The 16,569-nt window shown below is 37.9% G+C and overlaps 2 protein-coding genes across 4 annotated transcripts in view; one reads left to right on the top strand and one right to left on the bottom strand.

The window, feature by feature from the left end:
- The window catches only part of LOC113047939 (forkhead box protein P2), a 95,838-nt gene extending 86,565 nt beyond the window's left edge, over nucleotides 1-9,273 (bottom strand). The window contains exons 1-3 of one of the 3 annotated variants that reach the window (XM_026209375.1): nucleotides 8,798-9,273; nucleotides 1,282-1,346; nucleotides 807-871 (exon numbers count right to left, since the gene is read on the bottom strand). The gene's annotated coding sequence lies outside the window, so the exon portion shown is untranslated. Of the gene's footprint in view, nucleotides 1-806; nucleotides 872-1,281; nucleotides 1,347-2,463; nucleotides 2,783-8,797 lie in introns of those variants that run through there. The other 2 variants (XM_026209377.1, XM_026209376.1) reach the window with 2 other exon arrangements.
- Nucleotides 9,274-11,587: 2,314 nt separating this feature from the next.
- Nucleotides 11,588-16,124, top strand: ppp1r3aa (protein phosphatase 1, regulatory subunit 3Aa). Its single transcript, XM_026209373.1, has 4 exons — nucleotides 11,588-12,416; nucleotides 12,928-12,980; nucleotides 13,068-13,168; nucleotides 13,477-16,124. The coding sequence occupies exons 1-4, from the start codon at nucleotides 11,632-11,634 to the stop codon at nucleotides 15,253-15,255; spliced, it is 2,718 nt and encodes a 905-aa protein (XP_026065158.1). The 5' UTR covers nucleotides 11,588-11,631; the 3' UTR covers nucleotides 15,256-16,124.
- The last annotated feature ends 445 nt before the right edge of the window (nucleotides 16,125-16,569 follow it).

The following is a 16,569-nucleotide window of genomic DNA, read 5'->3' as shown; positions in this document are numbered from 1 at the left end:
AACAAACTTTTTTGTGATCAAACGTTACATGGTGCATCTAAATGCACCATATTTTATAAAAAGTAATTTTCATGGCACCATGTTTATAATATTTTTATAGTGTTACCCCCAAATGGATTATATGTTGAAGATTGGGCAGTATATGCTTTAATATTTCTCCTATTATGTTCCACAGTTTGTTTTTTATCCCATCAGAACAGAAATTATAATAACAACTGAGTACCTACAGTAACCACTAATATCAGGACCCTTAAATAGTCAACAAATCTCTTACTCAAATGATCAAACATGACCTAAACCCAAGTTTCTCTCATTTACTCTTTGCAACTGTAGCCACCCGTCTGGTAATGTCCACTTTGCTAATGATGGCAACCACAAACTCCACATAATCATTGGTCACATTCTTACAGATGGTGGGATTCCTTATGTGCATTTTTCACTTACTTGGTGACAAAACCATCATCAGAGCTTCAATGAAGGGCCCGATTGAGCTGGATAACATGCTTCAAACCTTTACCTGCTGGGTTATGCACCACAATACATTTATCTTCACTTCAACTGCCTTTAACGTGAAACTCCACAACCGTCAAGGCCGTCAGAAACTAAGTGGACTCTCTCGACTGTCATAATGCATCAAGAATCTTTAAGAGGTCCCCGGACTCCTCGTTATTAACGCACCTCTCAGGATGTGGTTGATGGAATATATAATGTGATATATAAGTGATTTTTGAGAGGACATATCAATTATGGCCAAGACAGACAGACCGAACATGCAAATTAGCACTTTAAAGATTGCTTTTACTCACCGCTTTTGCCTTGGTTTCAAAGTACTCCTGCTGCACTATGAGCAACGGCCATACCAGTTCTCATCCTGATCGACACAGAATGGGAAACGTGTAAACATACATATTTTTTCCTTGAAGCATGCATTTTTTTTGCATTTTACCTTTTTTGAATGCTACAAAGGTGGCAAAACAACAAAAAAATGACAGTGTGAGCATGTTGCCAGTGATATTTAGGGAGACTATAATGACAAACAAGGTTCACTGTTTGTGTCACAAGTGTTTTTCATCTCCACGGCAAAATAATTACAACAAAGTCTGTCACAATCCATCAATACAACAGGTCAATCAAAAAACTGGATGTGGGCTCGTTTCACGTCAATGTGCTGCAGTTGCGTATGATCACACTCTAGTTTTTTCTCTTTTTCAAAGAGTGCATCTGACAAAAAGATGAAAGTGTTGACAGAAGTACAAGAGAAGCTGTGTTTTTCGATCTTACCCTGAGGGGAAACTTTCAGTTGATGTCCGTTTGTTTGGGAGAACTGAGTCCAAGAATGAGAGAATCTGTCAAAAAAAAAAACAAACAAAAAAAGTTTTTGATCTTTATTCAGAAATCAACATTTAAATTAACTTTAAATTAAAACACTTCGATATGTCTGCATTTAAAAAATTGACAAAAAAAAAAAAAAATCACACCCAGAATTATAATATGCATCAGAACTGAGAGAAAATGTTTTCCCCTCGAAACAGCTTGCCATGCCTGGCCGATAAAACATAAATCAAACTTTCCATCCAGCCTTCTACGGTTTTTTTTTTTTTTTTTTTTTTTTTTTTCGCTGACACTCAGACTAAGTGAGCATGTACAGCTCAGTTCACCTCATAAAAATAATAATAATAATAATAATAAAAACTGCAAGTTGTGACATACTAACAACTTCAGGATCCCTGGAATGTGCTCCCTTAACTGTACAATTGTAACTCACCACTACATTAACCGCCTGTGTTTGAAGAGGTGTTGTAAACCGAGAGACTAGCAAATACCACAAACTGTCTAGCCCGAGTATTAATATACACATCTTCCGCGCTCAATTTCACATACATGGTGTTTGTAATTCTGGAAGTGCACTCAGTTTAGGAGCACAAATAGCGTATATTTAAGATCACTGGCTCAGCCATTATTTGATTGAGAGATTTATTATCAAAATTAAGACTGTTCTGTCTCTGCTTTTTGCACGCACACATGTACACAAACTCTGGAAATGAAACATGATATAAAAAGCTCAGAATAATAATTCTGGAAAAGCGTTTAGGTCCCATTCATTTCCAACTTCTTCAGAGTTTGTGTTAATGCCATAATGTCTTTGGACTGTGAAAATTCACCTTTTAAATCGACTTTTCCAGTGTTATTAGTTTGCATGACCTTGTGGAAATGGGTCTACAAAATACCAGACCTGTTTCATTTTGAGATCTCTAAATACTATCGAATTATATGCACACATACTGAATTAAGCAGAGGCTGTCCTAATATTTCTGATATTTACATGAACCCCTGCTTTAAAAGATGCGATAAACTATTTCATATCAAGGGCAGAAACACCTCTCCGGCCCCTCTGCTGGGTGTGTGGATGAAAGAAGACATTATGCGAATAAGTCAGATTACAGTACACAATAATTTTTTTACCTATTCAAGCAAATACCATTCCAGTGTTAGGAGGTGGAAGCCACAGTAACACATTTTGACTGAGGGCCGAATGGTCCTTATCAGCACTAGTCAAGCAATTCAGGCCCCCCGAACAAAGATGAGTCTTCAAACTCCCTCCATTCATCAGTGGACGTGTAATTACCCCCAGTTCACAGTCTAGACGTTACCGCTTTCAGGGTATTTAAGATCCTCTTTGCAACATGCGGCATGCTCGCGCCAGGCCCAACGTTAAATCTGCGGCAGATAAATTAACGAAGAATGCAAGTTAAAAAAAATAGATAAAAAAAAAGAAGCGCGACCACAATGAAAAGAACTTTATCCTCCCTGCTGCTAAATTAGATTTCTTTGAAATGCAGATCAGTGGCGCTAGATTAGTGAATTTTAGCTGCTGTCAACATCATAACAAAATACAAATGCGATTGTTCATCTGGGCCTTATCTCCTTGCTTCCATCTGCTTCTTCCCGTATTTACTCGGGTCGATTTACTATGCAGATCTAAATAAGACACGCTTGCGGCACAATGGCTTCTTAAGCTTCTACATCAAGGTATTTGAGAGCGCCGTCACATGAAAAGCTCCCCCATCAAAGGCACATCCCTAATAAACTTCCCTATCACTGAGGGATGGCGTGGCGCTCCGGAGAGCCTCGCAGAGAGGCGCTAAATCACAGGAAGGATACCTCAGCGGCCCATGGAGATTAACACACAACAGGGACACTCAAACAGAGGCCGTCCAAGCCAAACCCAGGGTAGATTGCAGATCAACGGCCAAATTAAAACAACCAGGTAAGGGTATAGCAGCATGTACCTCAAGGTAATATGGACGCTTTTAACTAATACAACAAACGGCACACCATGCAAAGCTGTGTTTGCCACAACGATGACAGTAATCTTCAAAGCCAAGGAATAACCTCTAATTTCACACCATATTTGTTGCATCCTGCGTACACAGATGGGATTACAACTCAAATCCCACAACTTACCCCAGAAATGGGTGGAAAAGTGCGGTGGCTGATAGAGAGAGGGAATGTATATAAGGGTACGAAGATGCATTTTGGGTTCAAATCATCATGCACCAGCTGTTGGGGCAATTAGCCCCAGAGGCAGCACACACACACACGAGACCGGCACATGTGGCTCTGAGTAGAGCTCTGACATCACGGGATGATGAGAGGGTTGAACAAGCGCATCAGCCATCCAAGCGTGTCCCAGGTTCCAACTTCTGGAGAAAAGAGGGAAAAATAGCAAGGTGGGGGGACTGTATCTGAGGCCCTTTCGGAAAACATCCTCACACGGAAGCGGCATCTAACGGCCGTGCAGTCGTGTGACACAAACCGCGGTTGTCTTTTCCCTCCTCCTCGCTGTCTTCACCCTGCCAAGTGGGCTCAATGCCAGTCACATTTGCAACCACAAGGGACTGCTGCCGTTTTTTTCTTGCTTAATGAAATGACAAAACAACAGATTTACATATGCAGAAACAGGTGTTGTAACAGGTTTGACTCCTCTTGACCTAAAACGTGTTGCGTGGGGGAAAAAACAAGGGGGAAAAAAGTTTATTAACAACAGTTGCCCAGAGGGTGTTTAGGCTCTGATGGGCATTCAAATCTACACCATCTGCCCTGCTGGTTGCCAGAAGTGACAATTTAAATTAAAAACCACTCATCAAATATCATAAAAATAAACTATTGTATTGCTGTTGCCATATGCTGTAAGTGGCCCTATCAAAGACAAAGAGAGAATATAATTAACCCTCCGCAGTCTAAAAGACACCAAACACAGCAATGGCACACACACATTCCCACAGGCCCCTGAACACATACACAGAGTCATAGCTACACTTCAGAAACGATGCTTGTGTTTCGAAATTCTAAATATGATTGTGCTACTGATTCAAATTGGCAGACTTTACTAAATTGTGCTACATATTAGCGTTTAATAAATTTAGAGGCTAGACTATATATCTAAAATCTGTTTATTCAACACAAACACACACACACATACTGTGGCAATAACGTGATATAGTTATGAAACCAGAAGGAAATATTGTGATATTTTGATACATACTGAATGATTAACATATTCATGATTTAGGCTAAGTAGGCTCTATGTAAAATAAATAAGAAAATAATATCAGTATAAATGATAAAATCTGATTATTCTACATTAACCCTTACAAACAGCTACTCTAGTGGCACCATGGTACAATGATGGTATTATACTTTGAGATTTACTATGGTAGATTATGCATCTTAGACTTTATATATAAAATATTTGGCTAATATACAACTATTTGAAAATCTGGAATCTGAGGGTGCAAAAAAATCTAAATACTGAGAAAAATCACAGTTAAAGCTGTCCAAATGAAGTTCTTAGCAATGCATATTACTAATAAAAAAAATTACGTTTTGATATACTTACATTAGGAAATTTACAAAATATATTTTTTTGGACATGATCTTTACTCAATATCCTAATCATTTTTGGCATATTAATTTTGAAAACATTATTAGCTTTTTTTTTCTTTTTTTTTTTTTGGCTATTGCTAAAATTATATCCCAGCAACTTAAGACTGCTTTTGTGGTCCAGGGTCACATATATCATGGCACTGAATGATTAACATAATCATAATCCATATTCAGTCTAAATTGGTAAGATCACTACAAATGATCAAATGTTGTTTTACTGTTTTACCAATATTACTGGTGCAAAAAAACAACATTGTATTAATGTGTTATCACATCCAAAAAAATATGGCAATACCAGAGAACTTTTTTAAGCATAAAAGATATCTTGCTAGACAAATGTAATGTCAAGCACAGCAATCAGACATTCCTTTAAAACAATAGAGAAACATGAAGGCCAAACACATTAACTCATATCATCATAACTCAACAATAACAACATGAGGCACAAAACCAAAGAAAATAACAATTCGGGCCAAAGAGTCAAACTAAAAATACTTACTTTGCCCTTGTCAAAGACAAAGGGAGCATTAATTTGCCCTGTTATTATTTAGAGAGGGCAGGGCAACAAACCTGAGCCCGTCGTGACCCTGCCACAGTGTTGCAACTTGTTCTAGAGCGATGCCAGCAGAAGGCAGCACCATATGCCCCCAGCCTCAGGCCCGATGCTCTTTCTGCAGCCTAATACGCCTGTCAGGAGACGTTACTGTCACAAATCCTCTGTTTTTCCACAACTGGTTTCAAATAAACAGTTTTTTTTTCTTTTGTTAACAGAATCGTCCTCAGAGATTCACTTAGAAGGTCAGTATTTGGTTCTACTGTACTGACAACATCTATGTTTTTAATTTTTTTTTTTTTTTTTTTTACAAGCATGGTAATGATTTATATATATTTATAGAAACAAGAAACTATATCTATATATTTTTTTTTTTTAATTAAATGTTTCATTTTTTTTTTAAATATTTTGTATTTAAACCAAATTATTTGTACAAAAAAAAAGAATAAATAAAAAATAAAGAAAGAATACATAGCTTCTGAAACTAAGCCTGGTGTAAAAAGCAACATACATACTAGCAGTGAGTCGACTTCCACATTTTCTCTCGTCACAGGCCACGGGCAAGTTTGGTCCAGCTGGGCTGACCTTGCCGTTTACTACAAATGACGCCACCATTCATCTACAACGACTGGGGTTTTAAGTCAACCAGAGACTAAAACGCTCAATAAATCAGAGCCTTCAGCCCAAAAGACCCTGTCATGCCTTCCAAAAAAAAATAAAAAAAGAGGTATGACAACACATATCAGCACTGATAATATCAGCTAAGCATCCAATTAATAACTTCAAGGGCATATGTACTACGATAAGATGCTTTTGGGTGATTTTAATACCTCTCCATAAAGGTCATGTGATATCGTACGTGCAAAAGAGCGCCGTCACAATCAAAAGACTAGAGTTGGGGATCACATGCCATGTTTAAGAAAAATAATAATAATTCAAACAAAAGAGCATTGCAACCTCAGATTGAGAAGTAACATTCCATTAGTCAATGCATTGAACATTTAAATCCATAAAATAAGCATTAAATTCAGATCCAGTAGAAAAAAAATAGCTTTAATACAACAACAAAAAAGCGTTGTTTTCTAATAGGTGGCCTCAGAGGAAGCACTCAGTATCTTAGTTACTGAAGCACACCAAACGTCGTTAGGATGATGTGGATAATTACAGCACAGAAGACCTCTTAAGCATGTAATACAGTCTTTTATCTGGAGAAGTCAATCTCTGCGAGGCGGACAGCTAGCAGCATATGATCCCGGTAAACAAATACTTTCACGCGGCACCAAAGTGCCATTAAAGGCCAGAACTGTCAACACAAATTCCACTCTTGCGAGAGGAAAGGAAGGGGTGGGGGGGACTTGATCACCTCTGGTTGCCTTAACGTGCATGAAGGTTGTCATGGAAACATTTCTGTGAAGTTAACATGGATACAAACAGAAGGCTTTCCGGCTTAATTGCCATTAGAGTTTAATGACCATTTAGATATGTATATTAAAACACACACACATTATGACAGTTATTGTAATAACGTGAATGAGAACTATGAAAAAAAAAAAAAAAAGCACAGAAAGTTCAAGTGTGCATTTTTTTTTTGTTAGATACCATTTGAAAGCAAAACTATGAAATAAACTCATGATTTTAAACAATGAAACAGTCCCACCCACAATACTCTCAAAAGGAATAACCTAGAAGTATTCAGCTCGCCGTGACATCTTAACTCAGACAAATGATTTTGTTTTACTCAGTGCACACACACATTACTAACAGTGCACACACATTATTAACATCACTACAATGCACTGCACACACCCCTAGCCGATGATGAATGCCGTAATCAGGCTGCGACTACAAAAACATCAGGATAACTCGAATTTAGGCCCCTCTTTCCTGTCGTGCGGGTCAACAGTGCCTCCCTCCCTCCCTCCACGTGTCATACGTGAAACATCACGCTCATTGAAACACTACTAATTAAAATCACCTGCGAAGAACTGTGTTGGGCTAACAAAAGGCCGAGCTTCACGTTACAGAGCACGTCTGGGGCTGCTGATGTGTGTGTGTGTTTGAAATTTAACTAGTGCTGTTACGACCTCTTTGAAGCGACACGGCGTTGAGTGACAAAACGCAGTGATGCACACCTGCACTTCACCTGCCGGAGAGAAACTAAGATGCTTCTGCAACCAAAACTCTCACAGCCATGAAAGGAGCTGTAATACTATACACCTTGTTTAAAAAGATAAAATAAAAAAAAGTCACGTACCCTATTGATTTAGTCCCAGATCCCCTGAACCCACTGAAAGTGCTCTGGCAGTAGATGTGGTTGAGTCTTAAGAGGAGTGCTGTCCATTAACACTACAATACAGTGTCAGGACTCCAATACTGTCCCAACACTCACTGCTGCTGTGAGCAGCTCTAAAGCTATGAAGATTTCACTCTGGATTATGGAAATGGAGCAAGCAACCACGGTAAGATTAATATTAACCTTGATGATGATGATAATAATAATAATAATAAAATCTACTATACATTATTATCTTTATTACTATATCTATCCATCTATAAATCTATCCATCTATATATATATATATATAGATATAGATAGATAGATAGATAGATAGTAAATGTCAATTTCAAATAGTATTTTATATAATATATATATATATATATATATATATATATATATATATATATATATATATATATAAATTGTTGACTATCACTTGCTATAAGTATAATTTTTTTTCACACTTCATGACAATTTGACAAAATTTAATGGAAAACCACAATTCTCAAAAACGAACTCCAGCACTGTATTTAAATTAAATGACCTATTTTTAAAATTAAAAACTGTAAACCTATGAAACACTAATAATTATTTGAGAACAACTGTACAAACAGTAAATGTAGTTAAATCAATTATAGATCATACAAATGTTTACATTTTATGCCGTAATGAACTTATTAAAATTGCGTACTGTTGAACTGATAGAAAGTGTGGTGTTATACTAATGCAATGCATGTTTCACACGTCATTTTAGAAGTAAAATGCGTAAATAAACACTGCTATAAACGCAGCGAAAGTTGCTGAGCATAAAAAGACGTATAATAATATAATATGCCAAAACTGTCACTGGATGTTTATTGTTTATAAAGACAGAATCACAGTACCGAACTCCCAAACTCTCTTAAAACACAAACACTGTCAAAACAACAAATAAACCTTCCGACAAACACTAAACAAACCGTCTGCAACTTCTCAGTGAAGTCAAACTCGTATGAAAAGCAAAACCGTGAAAAACTCACCTAAAGAAGTGAATGTATCTCATTCGCGGTGGCCAAAGTTTGGCGTGTTTACGACTCTGTGGTTTAAAAAAGCGCTAAAAACAAACGCACAGCACGCGCTGTTGATATTCCTCCGCTCGGAGTAGTGAGACGCTGCTGTCTTCAGTCAGTGTGCTGCTGTTATTACCGATGCAACTGTAAAAAAAACGCCAGAGTAACACCGACTCCTGTTTGAATGCGCTCGCATGACGCGCAACGCGAAGCTTGACTTGTTTTTTGTATCTCGATTCAATACATCGCAACGTATCGGCCGAGTTTTGCGGGGGACTAGCTTATTAAAATGCTAGGAGGCACTTACGCGGACGTGGATGTTGTTATTTTTTGGCGTACTGCGACCCCACGTGACGTGATGTCCACCTGCTGGGTAAACAATATAGTCATTAGAAGTTAACGACGTTTTTGTTAATCGGGTCTCTTAAATACACTAATAAGAAGAAACAATATTGTTGAACTGCATCATTTGTTAAAGAGATGAAGAACAGCATTGCGGAGTGCTATCCTTTATTTTATTTACCAGTTTTATTATAACGATCACTATTTTTATTGAATTGTAATTCCTATTTATCTGTTTATAATTCAATAATACATATTTATATATTATTTATTATGAATAAATAAAATGAAACAAACAAATAAATAAAGATGAGCAATGTGGAAGAGTGTTGAAAATAAAAAAGGAACAACTGAGAATTATTGTGCTTTGTTGAAAAATTTTCTGTGTGCTTTATTTTTTATTTCCTTAGTTGTTTAAAATAAATTCTAGCTTTATTTTATTTATTTTTAAACACAGCATTTTTATTTCTTTTTGGCATTAAATGTATCAACACTTGTTAAACTCAGGTTCATTTAAATACACCTCGAGCTGAACAACACTAGATAATTTAGCTATTTGTTTTTATTATTATGACTGTGATGAAATATTGTTTATTTGAGTGATCAGTTGATGTTGTGAAAAAATGTTTGCTTTTGACCATTTATGTGTTTGAATTAATATAGCTCTTTATTTGAAACGCATACTGTAATGGTGAGTTATGCATCATATTTGTACTGTAACTGAGTGCCACTGCCTTGAAATGTTCATATAAATAAAACGGGGGAAATGATTTTCAGATCAAAGATTGACAATATCATAAGTCTCCCTTTGTGGATGAATTATCCCTGTCTCTGTCTGAATTAACTATCTTCATTAAATGTTGTGGTAGCTAACACTTGCTTTATTAAATATGATAATGTTATAAAGGATGGATGGTCATGTTAAAAAAAAAAAAAGTTGTATATTTACATTAATCAAAATATTGTCCATGCATATTTAAATAAATAGGAGGCATAGCAGATTTTGACTTGGTTTTATTAGAACATTTTAACTCTTCCAGTTTGTGATAATAAATATCTGTCAGATGTCTGCAGAGGTGTTAGGAATTTTTTGTTAATTGATCGGAAATATAATATTTATTGCCTTCTTTTCACCACATGCATGCATTTAAATAAAATGTTTAATTAAGAAAATGCATAATTTCATGGGTTTTATCACAGAAGAAATAAAAACGCATGCATTTTCTACATGGATTTTAGGGGAGAAAAATTATTTTGGGAAAACTGGCATGAAACGTAAGGGTTTGCTGCCACCTACAGGGATGTTTTGGAATCCACTTTTGCTTCTCAAAGAAACAAACAGCGTGCACATATCTTTGATTAGACACTGACGCCTAGTGGCTAATTGTATTACTGCGCAAAAGTTTTCTGGAATTCACACGTCATAAGAATCTACCATTGATTAAATGACTATACAGGAAAACAAAAACTGAACAAAAACATAATAAATAAACAAAAAAGTGTCCTTTTTTATATAAATCAATGAAGTAAAAATATTTACTAGTCAGTTTTAGTCCTCCACATCCTGGCTACTTCAAAAAAAAAAAAAAAAAAACAGTATATTGAAATGGTCTTGTGTGACAACATGCATAATATTAAAGCAAGCTGTCACAATAGGAACCTACTGTTCACTGACTATTAGTTTGAAATATGAAATATCTAAATGTAATAAAAGCCATCTTAAACAATATGAATTTAAAATGCACAACTGGCTAAAAGTCTTTTCAATTAAATATAAACAGTGAAACGAATAGAAAACAATTCAAGAAACAAACGGCAAAAACTATAAAATAAAACATGAGAAATAATCATTAATGAATTGGGTAGATTGTATAAAATATATTAAAAATATGATAACGTGCCAAAACCTGACATGTTTTCATCTGAATGTAATGACAGTGTGGTAATTATTTTGTTTATTTGCTTATCCAACAGATATATAACAAAATACGAATATAGTAAAACTTCGTCTCAAGAAGTTTTTCACAAAAATTGGTCTTTATCATCTAGGTGTTTGTTGTTAAAATACAAAGCCACAAGCATTAAAAACTCATAGTTACTGTTTTATATAACCCTTGAGCCAATTGCTCATGTGACAACTAGCCCCGGTCTCTTCTACATTTTCAAACAGAACCATTGTGTTGTTTCAGTACAGATACACATATATAATTCAAAAGCATTTATCAAAACGATCAAGTTTCCGCAGAGTTCAGCAGACGACATTAACACATCAAAGTGTCCCACGTCTACCAGATACTGGTCATCAGGAAGTAAAGTTCAGCAGCACTCGCAGCTATTTTTAAGCCTGGCAAACACACAATGTTCAGCTGCAACCTGACGCAATGGCAGGTCACATTGCGAGTAAGGGTTTAAGACGGTTAGCGTTGTTCTCTCAGGATTTACCCATCCAGCATTACCCAGGCATGTCTGCGGAAGAGCTTGCACCCTCCGTGGTCTCCTGCAACCTGGAGCTTCCCAACTGTATTAACCGGATAATGAAAAACAAAGAAGAAAATGTCAAATTGGAGAAAACAGTGAACCGGATATTAGAGGGAAGCTCTGGAGATGAATCCGAGGAAGTGGAACCTGACCCTCCACCGGTAGCCGTACGAAGAAAGGTGTCATTTGCGGATGCCTTTGGTCTGGACCTGGTTTCTGTGAAGGAGTATGACAACCGGGATTCATCAGTGCTGGAGGCAAATAGTAGAGAAGCTGAGGAATTCTACATTTCTTGCCTCTTTAATATCCTAGCATTGCACCAGGAGATGGAAGTGAGACTTCAGCAGCAGAAGCTGGAGCTGGAGCGCATTGAGCTGTTCCCTGGATCCACAACAATCCGCGGCATCATCCGCGTTCTTAACCTCTGCTTCCACAAGGCCGTCTACGTCCGTGTCACTCTGGACGGCTGGCAGAGCCACTTCGACCTGCTGGCTGAGTACATGCCTGGGTCCAGCGATGGCGAGACGGACCGTTTCTCTTTTCAGCTCGTGTTGATGCCTCCGTTCCAGGTCGAAGGGTTGCGGGTAGAGTTCTGTCTGCGGTATGAAAGCAATGTTGGAATCTTCTGGGCCAACAATGGAGGGACGAACTACATTGTCTTCTGCCACCAAAGACGAAGGAGCGATCTGAAAGAGAAAGAGAGTGAAAAGGAGAAGTCTGTAGAGGAGAGTAACCAAAAAGGTATCAGGAGCTGCCTTAAAACAATCAGGTGGGGAACACACACACAGAAAAACGTACATTCGAATCATTACTTTTACTCATGCTTAGTGTTAAGGGTTTGAACTTTGGTGTGTAACTCATCCCGGATGTGAATGATACAGTAAAGCGGATTGTTGAAGAGCTGTCGTTTAGTAAGCAGACTTAAAATTTTAGCAATGTAGATGAATGTACACTGGAAGTAAAAAAAAAAACTGTCTTTAAAACAGGATTGTGTTGCTATGCAGGATGGTAATTGCATAGCAAAACCTTTAGTAACCACCCAAACATCCCACCAATTGCATAGCAGCACTAAAAAAGATTCCGAAAACTAGCTAAAAAACAGCCTTTTACGCTTCATGGTTAAACTTTGTTAAATAGGTAAACTTGTTTTTTTGTGTAACTCAGTAAAACCAGACGTATTTGTCTAGTTGTCCAATCAAGTACTTTTTGTTTTGACTGGAGATGATATGTTTGAACACATGGCTGGTGAGTGTGATTGAAAACCTGCTAAATATTTACAGTAAAAAGACCTACTGGGAGGCGACACCTGCAGAAACGAGCGGTGAGGTCTCAGGTGGGTTTCATATGTGGAGATCTGGGAATAAGGAGCTTTGATTCTGAGGATAAGAGACCGAATTTGAGTTTGTTTGCTTTTTTCCAGAACAAGTCACACCCAAGGCCAGGCATACTGAGGAGAACATAACAGAAAAAGAAGTAGGAATAAATTCCTGCAAATCCCTTAAAGACTGCTGCAAAACTCTGGTAGGGTCAATGAGTGCTCCGTCATGGTCCAGAGATAAAGGTGGGCATTTAGAGAGGTAGTTCACCAATTTGCCAGAATAAAACCAGCTGTTTTTTTTTTTTTTTTATGAATAAATATACAGGTTTTGAACAACTGGGTGAACAATCTCTTTGAATGCACAGCAGGAAGTTATTAGTAAGGATAAATTCATGCATTTTGCAACATTATATTCCACTCAATAAGTGCCTCTCATTACAAACATGACATAATAAAGCCCTTTTGAAAACCACCTTTTCTCTCCTCTTTGTTTTTTTTTTTTTTTTGACAGGTGGATCGGCGTAGGAAACGTCAAGCTGCTCGTTTGGCACACGTGCAGGACTACTTCACTCAGAAAGCAATGGAAACCCAGATGGGTTATAATTCAAACACAAACACAAGTACCACATCCAACCCAAGGCTGAGTATACCAAGTAGAACCCATTTGCCTGTTGTCCACGACCAACAAGGATATGGCAATGACACGCCACCAATACTAATGTACCACCAGATCCCTCTGCTTTCTCTGGATTGGGGCAGTACCACAACAACACCTCCCCAAGCAAACCCTCCAGATGCCTACAGTGAAACAAGTCATCAGGAAGAAGATCACCTAGCCATGTTGTCTTCCAAGGCCTTGGAAGCTTCTCTTAATGGCACTGATACACAGGACCAAGTATGTGTCCGTCCAGAATCAGAAGTTGTAGCTTTAAGGGACAAAGTCGTAGTACCGACGGAGGAAAAGGGAGCTGAGAAAGACCACAGTCAAGAGTCCGCTGACAGGAAAGCAATGGAAACCATAAAACCTGATCCTGTAGTAAAGCAATCAAAGGATCTGAGCATGAGTCCTTCTAGAGATCAGGTTTTGGATTACCAACTAGTGAAAGAGCCAAGGGTCACTACCCTACCATGTTCTGCCCAGGGATCTGAGCCAAAGAGGGAGGTAAGTGATTTAGAAACATATCGTGACCACCAAGCCCCACATCATGAGCACACAAGCGGATCTTTGAGTCAAGACACGACCAAAGCAAGCCCTGGGGACGAAACTCGAACCACGCATATTACTAAGACTCAGAATTCAGAAGCCGGAGATGGAATCTCACCTGAAGAATGCATGGGCAGCTCCGAAACCTCAAAGGTTAAAGAAAACACACACAAAGCGGTCAGAGACACCCTGACATTTACGGCGAGCAGGGACATGCCGCTCACAAATAGACAAGCCAAGGGATCTTCTTCAGACAGGATGGATATAAATAAAGACGCCAGCGAGGAGCAAGTGGAAATGAGGGCATTTTGTAGAGAACTACATGAAGAGGACATGGAAAGCAGTAGAAAAGGACAAGATGAGACAACTACGGATCACAGCGCAGAAATACAGAGCGTTTCATCTTGCGAGAGGGAACCATTTAATAAGAACGAATTATGCAGGTCGAACAAGATTTTTAACAAAGACTGTTCAGAGCTACTGAAAAACGAAGAGAGACGTTTTGAGGCAAACACAGGACTTCAAATGAAGGAGCGACTGAATGAGACGCCTGTAGGACCTGCTAGTGCTGAAGAGCTTGTAGAGGACTCCCAAGCAGTGCATGACAACTGCACAGATGGAGAAGAGAAAGAGTTTGAGAGTCATGCTACCAAATTTGTACCCACCCACTTACCTACCTATCCAACAGTTAGCATTCACCCATCCAGGCACCTCCTTCAAACAACAGCTGCAAGGGAAAGAGAGGTCACTTTCGCAGAGGAGGACTTTGAGCTTGGGAAGACCCTCAGAAACGATCAAGAACCCCAGCGACTGGATGGAGAGGATGAACTCTCCCCGCCGTTACCCAGCATTCACCTGCCCTGGGTGGATGGCAACAGCAGTAGGCTGTTTTCATGGTGGAGGGAGTTCTGCTCGCTTGGTCACATGGCCAAGGCTCTTGTGTGTGCTACTCTGTTTGTGATCTTTATAATGGCGTATCTATATGACCTGCCGACCTGCATGGCCCTCTATCTGTTTTCTCTGTGCTGGTGGTGTAGCCAGGGCATGAAGCCATCCCAGGGAACACATGTTAGGAAAAATTGTTAGCCTGAATGCACTGTAAGTCACTAAATGCATAAATAAATAAATATATAAAGCAGCGTCTGGACGGAGCTTTCAATGTGGACTGAGACCAGACAGAAAGCTCTTATCAAATGTATGACTCTGAAATGAAAAGTGACACAAAGTGATTCTACAGGCCCAAAATCACTTGACAATATGAGATTTAGGTGGCATTTCAGTTTAATTTTTTTCTTTCTCCTCACTTGTGTTCCCATTAAAAGTCCCATTTAAAACAGGAAACTTTTAATCTAATCCTAAATTCAAACTGCTAGAATAGTGGAGATGTGCTAATCTAGTTTTGTGATATAATTAAATTACAGAAACACTCACACAGATACTAATTTCTTTCATTTTTGAGCATTTACTTCTACCTTTTTACAAGTTTTTTAATAAAAAAAAAATTTTCGGCCTTGTTTTCCAGTAAAAATTCTGAAAAGTATGACAAAATTACTACATGAGCAACAGTGCATAAGATATGAAGACTTATTCTGATTTTATTACTGTGATTGTTGTGCTATTTGTTGCCCAAATTCAAATTGATTGTAAAAACTTAACATATTTATCATATAGTTTTCTCCTATTTTTGGTTTAGTAAGGGAGAGGGGGAAGTTGCCTGTTCATTTATTTGTTTCTTTTAGGCAGGTAAGTTAGATTTTCCCAAACTTTTGACTGGTACTGTACCTTTATGTAATGTTTCGCTGGATTCATACAAAGGCATATTGAATGCATTATTTAGCCTTTGAGGACACAGCTGCATTTCACATCTCTTTGGAAATGTGTGTGATGGACGTGACATGTCCTGCAAATCCCACCATGTCTCTGTCCCTAAAAGAAATACAACACTGTTTACTGAATTTGCCAGTGTGTTGGTCTTTGTACAGTATGTGCTTGCTTTAATTTCGGACAAATGCAGATCGCTGTAAATATGTGAGTGTGTAATAGATATGTTCTGTGTGTGTGTGTGTGTGTTGCTGTAGTCATATGATCTAGTCTACTATGACTATGACCTTTCGGTGTCTAGCTGCTGACCTCATGTCCAACTCGAGCTGTTCATTTGTACAGAAAGAGCACACATTCATAGTTTCACTGTTATTAATATCTCTATTCACTGCAACATTTACTACATTAGCACTAAAATCCCCAAAAGGAGGAAGCTAAGAATTATATTTTAATTTATTCAAACATAAGGCATAAGACTGAATAAGGCTAGGTTTATACTGCTAAAAAAAATTAATTATACTATACCATCTTAGGACAATTTCTCAGATGTGTTTTTTTATTTGCCTGTAGCAAATAATG

Source organism: Carassius auratus, chromosome 29, assembly GCF_003368295.1.
Source record: "Carassius auratus strain Wakin chromosome 29, ASM336829v1, whole genome shotgun sequence".
Taxonomy (NCBI): Eukaryota; Metazoa; Chordata; class Actinopteri; order Cypriniformes; family Cyprinidae; genus Carassius; species Carassius auratus.
This window is presented reverse-complemented; position numbering and strand designations above follow the sequence as displayed.